The 21,447-nt window shown below is 39.4% G+C and overlaps 1 protein-coding gene across 4 annotated transcripts in view; it reads left to right on the top strand.

Annotated features, from left to right (window-relative positions):
* The window catches only part of rims2a (regulating synaptic membrane exocytosis 2a), a 1,051,530-nt gene that overhangs the window by 886,677 nt on the left and 143,406 nt on the right, over positions 1 to 21,447 (top strand). For all 4 annotated transcript variants that reach the window (XM_073052040.1, XM_073052005.1, XM_073052014.1 and 1 more), the window contains one exon: positions 8,848 to 9,065. In XM_073052040.1, the coding sequence (XP_072908141.1) occupies positions 8,848 to 9,065 (218 nt within the window). The remainder of the gene's footprint in view (positions 1 to 8,847; positions 9,066 to 21,447) is intronic.

Below are 21,447 nucleotides of genomic sequence, written 5' to 3' on the forward strand. Positions count from 1 at the left end.
CCATGGGAATAGTTAATTTATACAACTGTCCTGGAGGCAATCCAGCCAAGCTTAGAAATTATAACCACATATTTCACATCGACTCAGTATGCAGCATATTACAGTGACTCAGATGATAGATAATTGAGTTGTAAGTAAACTGCATGACTGTCAATGGAGTTTGTTTTTATCACATGTATGTTCTTTCTACAATCATTGTCCACTGAATATATATATATATATAAGGTCTTCTACTGCTGTAGCCACTTCAAGGTTTGACATGTGCTTTCAGAGATAACTACTGATGTAACACACAGTTATTTGAATTTCTGTCACCTTTCTGTCAGCTTGAATCAGTCTGACCATTCTCCTCTCTCCTCTCTCATTAACAAGGCATTTTCACACACAGAACTGTTGTTCATTGGGTGTTTTTTTTAAATTATTTTTTCACATAATTCCCTGTAAACTCAGGAGATCAGCAGTTTCTGAGATACTCAAACCAGCCCATCTGGCACCAACAAACATTCCACAGTCAAAGTCACTTCTTCCCTATGCTGATGTTTGGTCTGAACAACAACTGAACCTCTTGACTATGCCTGCATGCTTTATGTATTGAGTTGCTTCCACGTGATTGACTGATTAGCTATTTGTATTAACGAGTGGGTGTACAGGTGTAGCTAATACAGTGGTCACAAAGCGTATATTCAATATCAATATGTTTGGCAGATCATATAACAGCCCAAAACATATCATTTCTTTCTGGACATGAGCTGTGGACTCAACCTGAATATAATCATTGATCTAAAACAGGGGTTCCCAACCTGGAGTCCACGGACCTCTCAGTTAATGGTAAGGCTCATTGGCATAAAAGAGTTGGAAACCCCTGATCTAAAAGTTACTTAATTTAAAACTGTGAGAATTATGAGACTTAAAATAGAGGCAGAGTTCTGCTCTTTAAACAGCTCCAAGGTTCATCTTATGTTTGAGTAATTCAAGCATTACAGAGTTCCCCTGTGGTTGCCATTGACATCAATTTTTACAGATCTTCTTAACATCACATGTGACTGAATGATGCCTCAATATTGAGAGCTTTTGTACCTAAGACTCTGTGGATACAATATTCCAAAATATTTTTCTGGCTGGATGTCATAGCAACAATTTGATGAATGGAACCACCTATTGCGATAACATAAGAGCATAAGAAGTAGGAGCAGGAGGAGGCCATATCGTCCTTTCAGCCTGATCTGCCAGTCATGTAGATCCTCACCATTATCTTTTTTATTTCTAGTCCAATCCTCAAATTGTTTTAATTTTGTTTTCCTTTGCCTCAATTTTCCTGCTTAATTTTGCTGATCTTCCTAGACCTCACTTAATTTTCTAAGGAACAAATACTGCTATATGTCATTTGTAACTGTTGGGAAAAGCATGTATCAGAAGGCACAAATGCAATAAGGGACTCTGCTGAATGGATGGTTCCTGTCTGCAATTATGTAAACTCATTTATTGCCATGGAAATACCAATAAAATTTCTATCAAAAGCCTTTATCTATCAAGGCATATATTTTTTAAACATTCACAAGTAATAATGGTTCAGATTTTCCTATCTGGGTGCATTGTCTGCATCCAAAGCTTCCATTCCCATTTCCTCAAACTTATTTTGTCTGCTATGGAGGGCAGTGCTACTGACCCTGAACTTCCTCTAACTCATCTTTGAATATGGAATCTTTTTCTGTCTAACTGAGAAAGCAGATGGGCCATATGTTTATGTCAACTAAAACACTCCAACTGCAATTATGCTGCCCCCTTTTGTTTAAATTACATTCACCTCACTGCAAAAGGACTGGAACCTACAACTCCTTGGCTCAGGGATGAACAACCGACCAAAAGTACATTCTTTTTTAGCATTACTGACTAGCTCACTGCACAATTTCTGTTTATCATAACATCCCTTACATCACTTTTAGTTTTAGAATGGAGATGAGGAGGAATTTCTTTAGCCAGAGAGCAATGAATCTGCGAAATTTGTTGCCACAGGTGGCTGTGGAGACCAAATCATTAGGTATATTTAAGGCAGAGGTTGATAGATTATTGATTGGACAGGGCATGAAGGGATATGGGGAGAAGGTAGGAGACTGGGGCAGAGAGGGAAAATGGATCAGCTATGATGAAATGGCGGAAAAGATTCAATAAGCCAAATAGCCTAAATCTGCTCCTAGAGCTTGTGGTCTTATGGTGTTACAGCTAATTCAGGATTTACTTCCCCTACAGTAGCCTTCTCTTCAGGTCAGAATCAAAACACTTATCAATAAAATTCACTGACATTTGCTTATTCTCTGTAATACATGCAAAATGCTGGAGGAACTCAAGAAGTCAGGCAGCATCTATGGAGAGGAATAAGGAGTCAGCTTTTCAGGCTGAGACCCTTCATTAGAGTCCTTACATCTCTACTTGCTTTCCACTACTTCTAGGCATTGAATTGCTCTATGAAACTAGTTTGTCTATCTCTAATTCTCTAATATTTTAAGAGAAACTTAAAAAAAGTCTTCATCCAGATGGTCAGGAGCAGATTTGATCTGAAATGGCAGTTTTGCATTGTGCTCTTTATCTCAAAATGTCTGAAAACTGTTCATTCTCTGAGTAGTGGCAATAATTTTTCAACAAAGAAAAACACATGTCAAATAGCCCATTTACTTAATCATTGGATATCCATACTGTGCTTGTGTAAGTAACTGATATTCATTTCTTTCACTTCTGACATCAGATCATCATCCTATCATCATTATGTGCTGTGTCATATGACATGGGTGATCATGGTTTTCCATCTGTCTTTAATCTGAGAAGTTCTGATAAGTTCTGCCAAACTTTTGCTTGTACATCTCTTGCTGCAACTCATGAATGCCATGTGCTGTTGACTGCGACTTTATTCTTTCATCAGTTTTTCCCATCACTGCAAGATGTTCGAGCTTCTCTTTTCTCAGTACGTGTCTCAGAAATTCCAGCTGCCACTTCCTGACTGATGATATCAGCTCTCTTCTTATTCCAGCTTTTCGCAACACTTCCTCATTTGTTACTCTGTCCTTCCACGATATTTTCATCATTCTCCTCAAAAAGCACATTTCTACAGCTTCAAGCCTTCCCTCACTTTGCTTTGATATCGTCCAACGTCAAAGTGAATAGGTCTTTATTAGCAGTATTAAAGCAAATGGGTTTTTATTAGCAGTATGGAAGCCACCTGATTTCTATCCCATTGAAGCTAGGTATCTATGTCTGAAATGCAGCACAGTAGCAAGCCCTTCCAGCCCACTGTACACTGCCTAATTGTGATTAATTGACTTATGAACCTGTATGTCTTTGGAATGTGGGACGAAACCAGAGCACCAAGGGGAAACCCACACATCAATGGGGAGAATGTGCAAACTCCTTTCAGAAAGAGGCAGAACTGAATCTGGATTGCTAGCACTGTAATAACATTGCACTAACTGCTACACTACCGTGTCTGTGCTTGGCCCATATCAATGTAAAGCTTTCCTTATCCATCTACCGGTCGAAAAGTCTTTTTTGTAATTATACCCATCTCTATCACTTTCTATGTCAGCATGATTTTATATGGTTCTGTAAGGTCACCACTCAGTCTCCTTTGTTCCAGTGAATAAAGCTGCTGTCTATCCAGTCTGTCCTTGTAACTCCAGTCCTGGTAAAATCCTTGTGAATCTTTTCTTCATCCTTTTCATATTAGTGGCATCCTTCCTAAAGCTGGGTGACTAGAACTGCACACAGTACTCCAAGTGTGATCAAACCAACACCTTATACAACTGTGACGTGATGCCTGAACTCTTGTACTCAGTGCCTTGATCGATGAAGGCAAGTGTGCCAGATGCCTTTTTCACCCCCTCCCCACCCAATCTGTGTCACCACTTTCAGAGAACTAAATACCGCTACCTCTGGGTCTCTCTCCTACAATACTTTCCAGTGCCCTCTCATTTACTGTGTAAGTCCTACCCTGGTTTAACTTACCAAAATGCAACACTGTACATTTGTTGAAGTTAAATTCCATCTACCACTCCTTGGCCCACTTTCTCAGTTGATCTAAATCCATTTGTAATCTTAGATACCTTTCTTTACTGTCCACTATACTACCAATTTTGATGGCATCCAAAATATCCTAACAATGTGTTCCTAATCATAATGTTCTCATCCAAATTGCTAAAATAGATGCCAACCAACAGTAGACCCAACAACAATCCCCAGAGCACACCACTGGCCACAGGCCTCCTGTCTGAAAAACAGCCCTCCACTGATGCCCTCTGATTGCTACCACCAAACCTATTTTGTATTCAAGTGGCTAGCTCACTTTAGATCTAACCTTCTTAGCCAGATGTCCACTTAGTACCTTGTCAAAGGTGTTGCTAAAGTGCAGTGTAGACAACACTTAAAGCCATGCCCTTGTCAGTCTTCCTGATCACTTGTCAAAAATTCAAATTCATGATCTCCCATATAGAAAGCAATACTGACTAACTTAATCAATCTTTGCCTTTCTAAATACAGGAAACTCTACTCTCTCAGAAGCCCATCGCATCACTGATGTTTGGCTCACCAGGCTGAGTTCTTTGAATTGCTCTTGTTGCATTTTTTAAATAAAGACACATACACTGATTTTCCAGTAGCTTGCTCATGGCTAACAATGATACAGATATGCCTGCTAGGCCTCTATTCCTTCCCTGGCTTCCCACAGTATCTTATGATATATTTAGTCAGGAACTTTGCCACCTCTAAGGGATTTAAGAAGTCAAGCATTTCTTTAGAGACATGATGTATTTCAGGATATTACTGTTCTCTTCCCTGAATTCCCTACCTTCTGTAATCTTCTCCATATTAAATACAGATGAAAAATATTCATTTAAGACCTTCCCCATTTTCCATATCTCCACACAAAAACAGGCGTTCTCTCCTTCATTATCCTTTTGCTCTGAATATCTTCACAGCATCTCTCAGGAATCTCCTATATCTTATCTGCCAAAATTATTTGATTTATTTGTCCTCCTGATTTCCCTCTTAAGTGAACTCCTATTTGATGTATGTTTGTTGACAGTAGGTAGCGTGTCGCATTACCCTTCTAAAAACACCAGGCAGGGACTAAAACTAGTACGGTGGCCACGCCTCATCAGTACAATTTCAATAATGGCCAGTGTGAAGTGAGCATTAACCAGTTGGAAAAGGTGGAGAGTGGAAAGATTTCTACTTCACTTACAGAGCTGGAGACTTGGAGGTCAGTGCAACAGGAGGGTCAAAAAACAACCAGAAGACTTACAAAGTCCTAAATGAACACTTCTGATACCTGAAACATTAATGTCATACTAGTTCTTGGAGTGGCCCGCAACTGTTTCTTCCCGAATGGTTTGATCATCCCGTTGGAAGTCAATTCTATGGTGCAACGCAGAAAATCCTATTCACTTGAGAATAGATTGATGTGTCCTTGGATGAACAAAGGACTGTAGATTTTGGTCAGCTTTTTTTCATTGTCCCACCTTAAGTAGGCATTGTAGGTAGATTCTTGTCAATGTCTGCAAGTAGGAACTCAACCTTTTTTTTGGTGTGATAAATAGGTGATGTGTGCAATCTTCAAACTCAATTATAAAAAGGGAAATTGGCAAAACCCTGTTAAAAATAGTTCATGCATTAAAACTTTTAGCTGTGTGGAAACTGTGCCTGCAGAGATTGCAGCTACCATGAAGCATGGGGAAGCTATCCGAACCATTAAGAACCTCTCTCCATGGAGTCATCGAACAGCTGCAGAAAAGCATGCCATGGAGTTGAAGTAAAGGGTAGGTTACATGTTTTCTATATGTAACCAACTCTCACCTCTCCTTCTGCTCACCAAGAAATGAACAGATTGAGTCCTATGCCTCAACTGGCATTGTGCCACATGGAGTCAACACCATACTGGTAGTGACGGCAACGTGTATCTGTGCCGCAAATTATTCAGGAGGATTGCTAAAAATAACGGAACATCCAGTTATGCTATCAGAAATAGACTTGAGTACAAACTGAAATAGACAGACAGCAGTTCAACGATGGAACAGTGTGATCCTTTATCACAGCACCCTGGCAATTTGCTGTGGTGTTTGTACATGAGTCATAAACATTGGGTGAGGGGTACACTATTAACATCCAATTTCTCCTAGTAAATGCTGAAATGTATACTCCATGCTGGGTGACATCAGTAAACGTGAATCTGACCTGGGTAAACTTCCAAATACATTGTTTATTTTTTATGGTGCCCTGTAGTGTTTTGGACAACCTTACAATGATGGCTAATGGGTCCGAAGTGATTTCTAGTTTGATCTAACATGCAAAAATAATTTTACTTTCTAAATGTGAAGCTCATTAAGATATTACTTTTTTTGTTTATTTTGTTCAATCATTTTGTTCAAATGATTTTTTTGAGCAAATTAAGAAGGGTGTGGGAATGTCAAGAGAAGGCAGAGCAAAACTTGACATATTAACCCAAATATTTTTATCTGACATAGATAGTGATTGAAAAATGATATAATGAGTGTGAACTTTTATGATATGAGCCATTGACAAATGCTAAGAAGAGTAGAATTCTGCTTCTTTATGCCTTTCCGGCCTCATGTTTCCTTACACAACAAAAGATGCAAGAAAATGTGTGCAGACATCTTAGTACTTTACAAATTGAGGCTGGTGGGAAGTTTGACAGGTTGATCAAGTTTCAATTACTCTCTACACTGGTAGCCCTAAAAATTTTACATACATGATTAACAGCAGCGCAGTAGGAATCAGGCTCGTGCCCCAGTAAACTGCTAAAAAAGATCCTAGACTGAATTCTTGAATATAAACCTAGCATTGGTATTACTGACCATAGACTCCTGCGAAAACAGATGATATACTAAAGCTTGTTAGGCAATAAATTCTGCCATACTTACTTGGTCTTGACTATATGCAGCTCCAGACCCAAAAGAAAGTGATTAATTTAATCTACCGTATTTTATTCCCAAAACGTTGAACCCTGCTCACCTAAGGCACTTATTTTAACAGCATAGGTATTAGAAGCTGTCTTTACTGGTGAGATCCACAGTTAAACAACATGTGTACATTGAGCCCATTGCTCCAAAGGGACTAAACACAATATCCATCCATCTGCACCTATTGCAGATAACTGTTGTGTAAAACTTTGTGATTCACCATAATTTTATTTCATACAAGTGGCTTCTTGACTACCATTTTTGATAATTTCTTGGAATACATTCTACCATTCTGAATTTTTCAGTATTTGATAGATATATTTTGCATTTTATTGGAAGACTTAACGTTATTAGAGGACAAGGGACCATGTTTGTTTCTGGACACTAGAAAATTTTGATTAGCTAGCATATTGTATGGAATGAAGTATGATAAGGACACAGAGGACAGTGTCTGAGGGCAGTTGTGCTTCCATTAAACAGAGTTAGCTATGACTCTTCTAAATTGATCAGAAATTGGTCAACGTGTTAGGTTTTCAAGAAGATCTTAGAGGAGGAGATGAAAGAAAAGCTGGGAAGTACAGAAAGGTTCAGTGATTGAATTCCAAACCCAAAGATTGCTGAAGACATGTCTGTCAGTAGTGGAGTAAAAGACATCAGGGAAATATCAGAACAGAAGGAATGAAGAGATCCTAGAGGACTGTTATGCTGCATTAGGCTATGGGTTAGGAAGGAGTCTTGTTATCAAAGGATTTGAAGAAGGCTGTGTGACACTGAAACTGAAGCACTGCCCAAGAAAGCAGGTTGAATGGGTGTCAGATTTTGATGTTGTCAGGTTTTGGAAAGCTGTGAAGTGTGATGCAGTTCATGAAAACATTAGAATAGTCAGAAATAGGAGTAATAAAGCCAGAAATTATGGTTTTAACAGAAAGACAGCCAAAGGTGAAAAAGGCTGATAATGTGGAAGAGGACATCAGCAGGTTTGGCAATGAAGAATATGTGTTGAAAACTTAGCTTCAGGTCAAGTTGGATGCCATAATCTTAGTTTAAATGCAGGTAATCTCAGTGTTTAAGACTACAATTAACAAGGAGTTGTGCAAAAGGAACAAGGAAGAAAGAAAAAATATGGGATCTGAAATACTGTTTAGGTTCCTGATATATCATTAAACCAGATGGGATCATGCAGAGAAGCTGAGACTTCCCTGATTTATATATCTGTCTGTACAACTCTGGATAATTCACCGAGCCATCACAACATCAAATAAACATTTGAACAAATTTTTAATGTTACTAAATTAGAATTTTCCAAGTTTCACAGATAGATATTCCCTTAAGGAATTATGAGCATGTTTTCTGAATAAATTATCTTTTCTAATAAAGGCCTTTGCAACCACTCCCCACTTTGTACTTCAGCTTCATATGATGGGTGAAAATATATTAACGTAAGTTTTGTGATTAGTGAGTCTTATACAGCTCCAAAGAATATCAGCAATGTATATGAGCCCCTGAACTACGGGCAGTATATTTGCTTTGTTCTGTTGACTTAGACTGTGCTACATCCAAAATGACTGCTTATTTTCTGTATCAGCCTATTTATGAGAAGACTGGAAGAATTACTGGAAAAAAACATCAACTGCTGCATGTATCTACAAAGTTTTCATTTGATTTTATTTGTAATTTCAATTACAATTAGACTTGCTTAAACCCACTAGAGGAATGAGGGAAATGTTTTATCCTGTCTCAGCAATACCTTGAGCTGAATTGCTTTGTCCTCGCGTTTCCTAATCCCTCTAGTTGAAACCACTCTCCTTCCCCCCCTCTATATTTTCTGTCAATGTAACTTATCTGTACCAACGGCTCACAGTGTCTTTACATCTAAACTGCAAAGCAAACAGATGCCGACCTCAGGAAAGAATATGATGAAAAGCACCAGTGTGATCGGAGATATGTACAGCATAGAGAAGAATGATGGCAGCCAATCTGACACAGCTGTGGGCACTGTTGCCGCCGGTGGCAAAAAACGAAGATCCAGCATCGGCGCCAAAATGGTAGCTATCGTCGGTCTCTCGAGGCGTAGCCGCAGCACTTCACAGCTAAGTCAAACAGGTATGTGTAACTTCTTTTAAAGACTTTTATCAACATTGTGTGTGTCCTTCATAGCTGCACAGGAAGCATTCTAAATGCTGAAGATAATTTCTGGATCAGTTGCAAGCTAGTTACAGTAACAATTTCATTATGTTTGTCCTGTTTTAAAGTTTTGAAAATAATAACAAATTCAAATAGCATTTAACTTGGTTTATTGGACACATTAAGCTCCAATTGTTGTAGTGGTTCTGATAGACAGCAGGTAATCAATGAGTGTAGAGTGCAACTTATTGTTTCAAAGTACCTTATCACCACAAGATTGAGTCTGGAATGAATCATGCAGGGATTATTTACAAAAGTGAAGATTATCTTCTGGATTGTAAGGAGACCCCTTTCAACCAATGTTGACACCTGCTATCAAACACAAGAAACCAAATTGAAATTGTTGTGGGGTTAGTCACTCCCCTTTAAATAAACCCCAGATATATGCAAATGTACCTTAAGTCCAGAATGTGCTGAGAGACATACAGAATGTCAACAATGGGGAATCCACCTCTCCTATCTTGGCCAGTCAAAACTGTCGCTGAAAACGTGATCCTACCTGCTTGAATGGGAATACAGGCCTTGTAAAAGGTAAGTGATCCAATTTCAGCCATTTTCTTCACATGTTTTGCTTTATTGTAATATTTTAAATGACTTTTTAGTGTTTCAATGTGTTTTTATTAATTTTCTTTAAAAATAGTAATTTTCCTTTTAATTACAAAATGATAAGTGGCAGAGTTCGGATGATAGCCAGAGACATTTTTCCCAGAGCAAAAATGGTTAATACAAGGATGCATAAGGTTCATGGAGCTAAGAAAAATAGAGGGCTATGGGTAACCCTAGGTAATTTCTAAAGTAAGTACATGTTCAGCACAGCATTGTGGGCCAAAGGGCCTGTATTGTGCTGTAGGTTTTCTATGTTTCTATAATCTTAAGATGATTGGAGGAATGTTTAGCGGTGATGTTAGAGTTAAGTTCTTTATACAGAGAGTGATGGGTGCATGGAACATCCTGCTGGGGTGGTGGTAGGGGCAGATACATTAGGGAAATTTAAGAAACTCGTAGATAAGAACATGGATGATAGAAAAATGGAGGGGTATTTAGGGGGATAAGGTTTAGATTGATCTTAGAATATTGGCACAATATCTTGTGCCGAAGGGTCTATACTGTGCTGTAATGTTCCATGTTCTTCATTAAGTACCTGTAACATATTTTAAATGCCCTTGAAAATTACAAACATCTAAGAAAAGTCACAAAGCCTTAACTAACTGACAGGAGGTATAATTCCACTTCCAGACTTTCCTTCTGTCAAGGTTTATTATAGTGATCTAGGAGTTTGACTGGACTATGCCACCATGGCTGGGTTGCCATGGATGCTTCACTACAGGCTGTTGAACACAACCTGGGTACAGGGCAGGGGATCACCCTCTTATCCAGCCCAGAGAAGTGATCGCATGACTGGTACTTGTCCAAAGGATACATTGAATCCAGTTGGAATTGGCTCTGAATTTATTATATATTATTAGTTCTGAATGTACTTGAAAATTGCCTCCACTAAGGGCCATCTCTACTTTATTGATGAGTTTTAAGATAACACTGAAAATAAAATGTGCTTCATTATTTGGAAATATAGATTTAAGAATGCAAATTATTTATAGAATTGTATATGATTTTCTTGCAAACTTGAGGAAAATGATCTAAAGAAAATGTCTTAATCCATAATGTATATCAATCAGTGATTCTAATGTGAAAATATATTAAGTCAAAGGAGTATTTATAATTGTGTGAAAATGGGTGAAGCTGAATAGCAATTACAAATAATTTCTTGGTAAAGCAGTTAAAGCATTTAACAGTCGTTTGGATATTGGAAATTCATCCTTGCAGAATTCACAAGTAACTATCCAAAACTTTGAGAAACAGAATAAAACTGAACTTCTATTAAAAAAGTATATAGATAAACAAAAAAGTTATTTCTTTTCAACTCACATTTCTTGACACATTGGCGGATGATGCAGTTTTGCTTTATAGCGAATCGTGATACTGGATTGTAGGAATGCAAGCCCCTCAAGAGCCATAGGTTTATCTGTGGATTACAGATAATATTTATCACCATCAGTTATGGTATTCAGCTTTCTATCATCCATAAATGCCCCACAGTTCACTTCTGTTTCCACTTGCAAAATCTTCATGAGCATTTTTTTTTCTTCTTTCAAAGTCATTTATTAATCCAATATACCTGTATACTGAATTTTGAGCATAGGGGTTCCCAACCTTTTTTATGCCATGGACCCTGACTATTAACCAAGGGGTCTGTGGACCCCAGGTTGGGAATCCCTGACTTTACTGAAGGCATTTATTGCTGGCACAGTGATAGGCAGTTACACAGATAAATATGTTAGATTTATTGAGGAGCAAATAGGGAGACAGATTCTGGAAAGGTGTAATAATAACAGGGTTGATGTGGTGGGAGATTTTAATTTCCCAAATATTGATTGGTATCTCCCTAGAGCAAGGGGTTTAGATTGGGTAGAGTTTGTTAGGTGTGTTCAGGATGGTTTCCTGACACAATATGTAGATAAGCCTACAAGAGGAGAGGCTGTACTTGATCTGGTATTGGGAAATGAACCTGGTCAGGTGTCAGGGCTCTCAGTAGGAGAGCATTTTGGAGATAGTGATCACAGTTACATCTCCTTTACCATAGCATTCAAAAGGGATAGGAACAGACAAGTTAAGAAAGCATTTAATTGGAGTAAGGGGAAATATGAGGCTATCAGGCAGGAACTTAGAAGCATAAATTGGGAACAGATGTTCTCAGGGAAATGTATGGCAGAAATGTGGCAAATGTTCAGGGGATATTTGAGTGGAGTTCTGCATAGGTACGTTCCAATGAGACAGGGAAAGGATGGTAGGGTACAGGAACCATGGTGCACAAAGGCTGTTGAAAATCTAGTCAAGAAGAAAAGAAGAGCTTACAAAAGGTTCAAAAAACTAGGTAACGATAGAGATCTAGAAGATTGTAAGGCTAGCAAGAAGGAGCTTAAGAATGAAATTAGGAGAGCAAGAAGGGGCCATGTCAGGTCACTGGAGTAGAGTCCAATCGCAGACCCAGTACTGTGTACACAGTGACATAAATTGAGTAACAAATTCCAAGGTGCAAACAAGGTCAGCGTCAAAGTTCAGGCAGAGATCAAACATCCAGAGAAATTCAAAAACCAGAATCAGGAAACAGGCAGAGTCAATATTCAGACAGACAGAGTACTGATACAAATGCTGGAAAGGCTCAGAAAAATTCACTGGCACAATCTGGCAACAAATAGGTGAAAACACAGGACTGAAATACACTGAGCAATAGACAGAGAGGCAGATGATAGGTGGAGCACAATGAGACACAGGTGGCATCAATACAGGGAATAATGAGAAACAAATAAGAGACGGAGTAGAGCAGGAGTGGGGACAGGAGCACCTGTCAACACAAAACCACAGACTGACAGCTAGGGGGAAACACACAAAAAGTCAGAGTTCAATTGGAGGTACTGACAGGCCATGAGAAGGCCTTGGTGAGCAGGATTAAAGAAAACCCCAAGGCATTCTACAAGTATGTGAAGAGCAAGAGGATATGACTTCAGAGAATAGGGCCAATCAGGTGTGACAGTGGAAAAGTGTGTATGGAACAGGAGAAGATAGCTGAGGTACTTAATGAATACTTTGATTTAGTATTCACTGCAGAAAAGTATTGGTGGCTGTAGGGATGACTTACAGCAGATTGAAAAGCTTGAGCATTTTGACATTAAGAAAGAGATGTGCTGGAGCTTTTGGAAAGCATCAAGTTGGATAAGTCTCTGGGACCAGACAAGATGTACCCCAGGCTACTGTGGGAGGCGAGGGAGAAGATTGCTGAGAGAATTGGAGGGTTGTAGATGTTGTTCCCTTTTTCAAGAAAGGGAGTAAAAATAGCCTGGGAAATTATAGACCAGTGAGTCTTACTTAAGTGGTTGGAAGTTGATGGAGAAGATCCTGACAGATTTATGAACAATTGGAGGGGCATAATATGATCAGGAATAGTTAGCATGGCTTTGTCAAAGGCAGATTGTGCCTTATGAGCCTGACTGAATTTTTTGAGGATGTGACTAAACACATTGATGAAGGTAGAACCATAGATGTAGTGTTTTTGGATTTTAGCAAGGCATTTGATAAGGTACCCCATGCAAGGCTTATTGAGAAAGTAAGGAGGCATAGGATCCAAGGTGTCCTCGCTTTGTGGATCCAGAATTGGCTTGCCCACGGAAGGGAAAGAGTGGTTGTAGATGGGTCATATTCTGCATGGGAGTTGGTGACCAGTGTTGGGCCTCAGGGATCTGTTCTGGGACCCCTTCTCTTTGGGATTTTTTTTTACAAATGCCCTGGATGAAGAAGAGGAGGAATGGGTTAGTAAATTTTCTGATAACACAAAGATTGGGGGAGTTGTGGATAGTGTGGAGATCTGTCAGAGGTTACAGTGGGACATTGATAGGATGCAAAACTGGGTTAAGAAGAGGCAGATGGAGTTCAACCCAGTTAAGTGTGAGGTGGTTCATTTTGGTAGGTCAAATATGATGGCAGAATATAGTATTAATGGTAGGACTCTTGGCAGTGCGGAGGATCAGAGGGATCTTGGGGTCCAAGTCCATAGGACACTCAAAGCTGCTGCGCAGTTGATTCTGTGGTTAAGAAGGCATACGGTGCATTGCCTTCATCAACCATGGGATTGAGTTTAAGAGCCTGTTGCAGCTATGTAGGACCCTGGTCAGACCCCACTTGGATACTGTGCTCAGTTCTGGTCACCTCACTACAGGAATGATGTGGAAACCATAGAAAGGGTGCAGAGGAGATTTACAAGGATATTGCCTGGATTGGGGAATATGACTTACAAGAATAGGTCGAGTGAACTTGGCCTTTTCTCCTTCGAGCGACGGAGGATGAGAGGTGACCTGATAGAGGTGTATAAGATAACGAGAGGCATTGATCATGTGGATAGTCAGAGGCTTTTTCCAAGGGCTGAAATAGCTAACATGAGAGGGCATAGTTTTAAGGTGCTTGGAAGTAGGTACAGAGGAGATGTCAAGGGTAAGTTTTTTATGCAGAGAGTGGTGAGTATGTGGATTGGGCTGCCAGCAATGGTGGTGGTGATGGATATAATATAGTCTTTTAAGAGAGTCCTGGATGGGTACATGGTGCTTAGGATAATAGAGGGCTATGGGTAACCCTAGGTAATTTCAAAATTAAGTACATGTTTGGCACAGCATTGTGGGCCAAAGAGCCTGTACTGTGCTGTAGGTTTTCTGTGTTTCTATATATGTCAGACACCCAAATTTTGAAACAGTTGGGGTGGAGTTGTATAGCTCTAGAAACAACAAGTATTATATGTCTAATATTTTTGTTGATTTGTAAATGTCATCTTCATTAACATTGAAAATATTATTAAGATTAAACTGAGAAAAAATGTTTCAAATGTTGCATATGCTTCAAGGATTTGAGCATTCAAAGTCCTCTCCATCCCCTGGATCGTCTGAATAAACTTTGATACATAGGTCTAGCCAATGTTTCTATGCTCTATGTATACCATTTTTCTGTGTTATTTAGAGCGCATGTTATGCAGCCAAGTCTCTAGAAAGTGTTGCGGTTATATGTGTTTTCTTCATTTGCATAAAATTGCATTGAAATTCTAAAATGGAAATAAGCCATTGGCTTCAACTAGTCCCTGATGGGGTGAGCTCTGAGCAATAGTTTCTGTACCCTGAGTTTATCTTGTTACCGTTACTCACTTTCTTTTGAACTGTTGCTAAATGTTGACATGACTTATTAATCTCAACTCCCTCGTATTTAGTTTATACCGTATATATAGAAGTTTTCTCCTGCCATGCTCTTGAAATCTGACATTAATTTTACTCTAAAAACTTTTATTCATGTCAGTTTCTTTTTGCACTATTTTTATCTTTTTGTTGTTTTAAAGGCATATTGAAACATCCCTTAATCTTGCCCATTTTAACAAAGAAATCTTAACTTATTTACCTTTGCATCTTGTAAAATTTTAACATGTCTGAAGTAATAAGGCATAATTTAAACATCTGAAAATCATGGTTTAGAGAAAACGGGAGGAGCAAAATGAGAAATTGTTGAGGGTGAGAACCAGTTCCACAAGATCGAGGAGGGTGGTAATGGAGGGGAACTGGTTAGGTCTGCTGTCTATAAAGAAGTAGAAAGCCATATTGATGGAGGATGGAAGTGTACAGGGACTTTTCATGCATAGCGAAAATAGGGCAATATATGTCAGGAAACTGAAATTGATCAAAGTGATGGAGAGGGGGTGAAATGTCACCAATGTACGTAGGAAGGAACTGAATCAAAGGGATCACGAGCTCAGTGGGGCAGCAGCAAGCAGAAATGTGAATGTCGGGTAGGAGGTAAAAATGAGCAGCACAGGAAACTATGAGGTTGGTGGCAGTAGATGGAAGGTCTCCAGAGCTGATGAGGTTGGTGATAGTGCGGATGATAATGTCTTGATGATTTTTAGTAGAGTACTGTTTAGGGGGTAAGTAAGAGGAGGTGCCTGTAAGCTGCTGTCTGGCCTCAGCAAAGCAGTGGGCAGTCCATTAGATTACAATAGCACCACCTTTGTTTGTGGTTTTTCATGGGATTTGTACAGAGAGATCCTCCAGCATTTTGTGTGTGTTCCTCAAGATTCCCAACATTTGTATACTCACTTGTGTCTCTGGAGAAATGAAAAGACTGGTTGTAAATATAAGAAAAATGCAAAATTGTAACCATACTCTTGGAATTAACATCTCATTTCCATGAGAGATTATCTATTTTAAACAATCAATGGGAGATTAATACCTGAACTTCTCAGCATGGAACATGTTTGCTTGGTGTTGTGTTACGCAGTGTGTTGGATGTACATACTTTCTGTCAATTATGATTGAAAACTAAAAGATAACACATGTTAAGACTCGGTCCTCAAATGATATGGAACAATTACTTAGAAACTGTAATAATTTTAGCTGTTAGTAGTGTTTTTCTGCATTGTGCCGATTTGTGTGTGCCTGCAGATGGTGAGATTCAGCCTTAAACAAGTAAAGAGTAGCTATTGCAGCAGAAAACTTATCAAAGGCCTTTTCTCCAAATCCTTCTACCCTGCCCTCACTAAACCACACCTAATGTAAATGGTGGAAGTAGCAGTGAAAGTGAATTGTATACAGGATTGTACCTGGGGCGGAGCAATTGTGATTGCAAGGAGATTGCCAAGGAAGGAAACTACAGGAGAAATCCTACAGGTGGATACAGAAGGACATGCAAGGAAGGATGAATATTTGGTTGAAGATGAAAGGTGGAAAAGGACTGTGCCCTACTGAGAAGGCATTTGAGGCAGGTAGACGGTTCATAAGTATGGGTATATTTGGCAAGGTGATTGGGTTTGGGCCAGAAGAATTGGCATTTGTCAGGAAGTGATCAGGAAACATCATCAGGGCCTGACAAGGTGCTCCCTCGGATCCTGTGGGAAGCAAGTGCAGAAATTGCAGGGCCCTAACAGAGATATTTAAAACATCCTTTGTGACAGGTGAAGCGCTGGAGGATTGGAGGATAGCTAAAGTTGTTCTGTTGTTTAAGAAAGGCTAAAAGAATAAGCCATGAAATTATAGGCCGGTGAGTCTGACATCAATAGTGGGAATGCTATTGGAAAGTATTCTAAGGGACTGGATATATAAGTATTTGGATAGACAGGGACTGATTAGAGATAGTTAACATAGTTTTGTTTGTGGTAGGTTAAGTCTAACCAATCTTAGAGTTTTTTAAGGAAGTTGCCAGGAAAGTTGATGAAGGCAAGGCTGTGGATGGTGTCTACAAGGACTTTAGCAAGGCCTTTGACAAGGTCCTGAATGGAAGGTTGGTCAAGAAGGTTCGGTTGCTTGGCATTCAAGTGAGGTGGTAAATTGGATTAGACATTAGCTTTGTGGGAGAAGTCAGGGAGTGGTAGTAGAGTGTTGCCTCTCTAACTGCAGGCCTGTGACTAGTGGTGTGCCACAGGGATTGGTGCTGGGTCCATTGTAGTTTGCCATCTATATCAACAATCTGGATGATAATGCCGTTAACGAGGTAAGCAGATTTGCAGATGACTCCAATTTGAGGGTTTAATGGGTAGAGAGGAAGATTATCAAAGCTTGCAGCGGGATCTGGACCAGCTGTAAAAATGAGCTGAAAATTGGCAGTGCTAGTGAGAAGAGGGCATGAGCTAAGTGATGGAGGTCCTTGATGATGGATGCTGCTTTCTTGTGGCAGCACTCAATGTAAATGTGCTTAATGGTGAGGAGGAACTTCTGTAGACTTTTCAGTTCCATTCTATATTGGTGTTTCCATACCAAGCCATGATGCAGCCAATTAGAATACTCTTCACTGTGCATCTATAAAAGTTTGTCAAAGTTTTAGGTGACTTGCTGAATCTGCTCAAACTTCTAAGGAAGTAGTGAAGCTGCCAGCCCTTCTTTGTGATTGCACTTTTGTTCTGGTCCCAGGACAGATTGAACATTCTTGAAAAGAACCTGCTGAGGTATTGTCTTAAAACTGCTTTCGTACTTTTGATGGTAACACTGCAACAGTGTTGTTGGGTAATGAGTTTCAGGATTTAGATCCAACAGGAGCATTGCTTTTAAATTCGAATGGTGTATGACTGTGAGCAAAGACTCTGGCTTGACACAAGTTGAGTCACTTACCACTGATCATCTCGTGATGACAGTGTGAGGTTGTTGATAAAAGGGGAATTTATAATGGTAATGTCTTGGCACATCATGGGTTGTTGGTAGACTATAATTGTCTGACTCTCGTGTGGTGGAAAGGTTAGTATTCCTTATCACAATAGGCTTGAATGTTGTTTAGTTCTTGCTGTATTTGCTAACAATTTATGATTCAAACATTGTGCAATCATGAGTGAGCATCCGAACTTCAGATGGAAAGGTCATCAGTGAAGCAGTTGCCCTGAAAATGTCTGCATTCATGTCCTGGGGCTGGGGTAACTAACTTCAATGGCTGCAATGTCCTTCCTTTGTGCAGGGTATGACTCCAACAAGGGGAGTCTGGTTCTTTCCATGTCCAATGACTTCAAATTAAGTGTTATTTAATTTGGAAGATTCCTCCTTCATCTGAGAAATGATGGTAAGTGATGATCAAAAAAAGATTTCTTTGCCACATTTGGTGAATTAAATCTCGAGCTATTTGCCCTGACACTATTTAACCACACCTGCAATACCACAGTGTCAGGATCTCTGATGATTGGGATAGGATATACTGTGGATTGTAATGGAGGAATCTGTTATGATACTTATTTAAAGTAACAACATCCAGTTGGCATAGCATTCTGAGTGATAATTATGATTCTTACAGACCAGCAAAAGACAGCATAAGATACTATATTTTTGATGACTCCAGGAGCAAATTTATTTCTTGACCTAATAATTTCACTAGAACATAGAATCACACTTTAAATTCCCGATCTATTAACTTTGCATTAGCTAGTTTGGAATCATAAGTATTTTTGAGGTATGTTTTACACTTTAAATATGTATTGTATGCTTTTTCATTAATTTGCATATGCACATCTCACCATAATAATACAAAATATAGTGGGGCCCATTTGAAAACCAATAGCTCCACACTTTTATAAGAGATCTATCTTCAAGAAGTTATGAAGAATTGAATAGCAATCTATTACAGTCACGAGGAATAAATGTTTCCTTCTCCTATCTCTTAGAAAAAAGATATCAAAATCACATTTAGTTAGTTCACATTTTTATTCAAGCTTAAAGTAATTGAACATAATTAGCATAATGGGAAACAACAGTGGCTTCCCCATCAGTGGGCACCTGTCACAGAGCCATCTTCAAAGTTCAGTTCCTGATTTTCTTTTTGTTAGAATGCTTGCAACTAAACTCATCTCAGAGATTTGCAGTCTCCTCCTAAGTTTCAAATGCACCTTTCAACATTTAGGGATAGTGTGTGCAAGTGGTGTACAATTAGTCTATTGTTAAAAGAGCATGGTCATCCATTTCTTATCCCTCATTTCTACCCATATAGCCTCAGTAGAGGAGCACTCCAGCCTGTCCTGCCTGAGCACGGCCGTCACATTTTCCCTGACTAATAATGCTACCTCTCCCCTTTTAATCCCTCCCTCTCTATCACATCTAAAACCACAGATCCCTGGAACATTGAGCTGCCAGTCCTGGCCCTCCTGCAACCAAGTCTCATTATATTTAACAAAAAAGAACCAGGAGGTGAGCTTTGAAGATGGTTCTGTAACAAGTGGCTGTTGATGGGGAAGGCATTGGTGTTTCCCATTATATGAGGCTGCTGAGGTTAATTATGCTGAATGGAGAAACAAGTCAAGGGCATCGACCATGAAACCTGGTCTCTGTTTCTGCCGAATAAGGTGATTTCCATCAGAAAGGGTAATGCATTGCTTGGATACAAAACGTTCAACATTTATGTTAATGTAGAATAAGTCTCACTAATACAAACATATTTATCAGAAGGCTTGATGTTACCATTCCGATATCAGAAAGAAAATCAATGCCATAGAATTTTGCCCAGCTCCTTGCCTTGGGAAGAACATTTCTTTACAGAGATTGAAGTTCAGAATGAGAGGTCCTTACTACGTTGTCTACGTTGGCGTGTTGGGGAGGAAGCATTAAGAAGAGGGACGCCTCACGTCTTAATAAGCTGGTAAGGAAGGCGGGCTCTGTCGTGGCCAAAGTACTGGAGAGTTTAACATTGGTAGCTGAGCGAAGGGCGCTGAGTAGGCTATGGTCAATTATGGAAAACTCTGAACATCCTCTACATAGCACCATCCAGAGACAGAGAAGCAGTTTCAGCGACAGGTTACTGTCGATGCAATGCTCCTCAGACAGGATGAAGAGGTCAATACTCCCCAATGCCATTAGGCTTTACAATTCAACCGCCAGGACTTAAGAACTTTTTAAAAGCTATTATTAATGCTTTTTGAGATAGTGATTTAGATGCATATCATATTTTTTTACTGAGTTAAGTATTGTATGTAAGTAGTTTTGCTACAACAAGTGTATGGGACATTGGAAAAAAGTTGAATTTCCCCATGGGGATGAATAAAGTATCTATCTATCTATCTATCTATCTATCTATCTATCTATCTATTTCCAATGAAGCAATCTCTTCAAGGTCTTCTCCTGGGCAAATGATCAGGCATTCAGATATCAGTGACGCCTGTGCCTCTGTTCTCATGGACCTATTCATATATCAGCTTTAAAAATGGCTTTGATGTGCTCAGGTAGTTTCCTGTGGCTGCCTCTCACATATATCTGTAAAGCTGCATGATTGAGAGAACACCATTCTTTACATCTTGCACCTTGCTTCTAGTGATAATGAATAGCAGAAGAGAGCTATGGAACATCAACATGAACAACATTGAATTGATGTAAGGTGGCAACACACCAATAATGATTCCGCCCACATGTCTGTTCAGCTTAGTCATTCCAAGTGTCAGCAAGCTTCATTGATTATAAAAGGGAGGAAGCCATATTGCAGCTGTGTAAAACTTTGGTTTGGCACAATTTGGATTATTGCGCACAGTTCTAATCACTGCATTACAGGACATATACAGATGCTTTGGAGGTGGTAGAGGAGAAGTTTACCAGGAAGTTACTTCCATGGGAGAGTATTGGCTATAAGAATAGTTTGTTAAATCCAGATTGCTTTCTTTGTGGCATTGGAGGCTGATCGAAGTACATAAAATAATGAAAGGTTAGATAGGGTGGTTAGTTAGAACCTTTTGTCCAGGGTGCAAATATCTAGAGAGTATTACTTTAAGGTGAGAGGAGACAAATTGAAAGGAGATTTTTGTTTTTTTACACAGAAGCAGTAGGAGTCTGGAACATGCTACCAAGGGAGGTGATGGAACCAGATAGGATGGCATCATTTGAGAAGCTTTGATTCAGCCACTTTGCAGACAGATGATGGATGGATATGGAGCATGTGCAGGCAGATAGGATTAGTTTAAATTGCCATCATGTTTGGAACAGACAAAGGGGCTATTCCTGTACTCTGTGTTCTATGTTGAGTCCAGAAAATCTCAGATGTGACCTATTAAACTGACTGGTTTTAATTAATCCACACATTATAAACAGTCATCTCCCTCTGGTGCCCCTTCTCCTTCCCTTTCTTCCATAGTCCACTGTCCTCTCCTATCAGATTCCTTCTCCAGCTCTTTACCTCTTCCACCCATCACCTCCCAGATTCTGATTTCATTCCACCTCTCCCAACCATCTACCTTAGCCCTCACCTGGTTTCACCTATCATCTTTCAG

This window comes from Hemitrygon akajei, chromosome 1, assembly GCF_048418815.1.
Source record: "Hemitrygon akajei chromosome 1, sHemAka1.3, whole genome shotgun sequence".
Taxonomy (NCBI): domain Eukaryota; kingdom Metazoa; phylum Chordata; class Chondrichthyes; order Myliobatiformes; family Dasyatidae; genus Hemitrygon; species Hemitrygon akajei.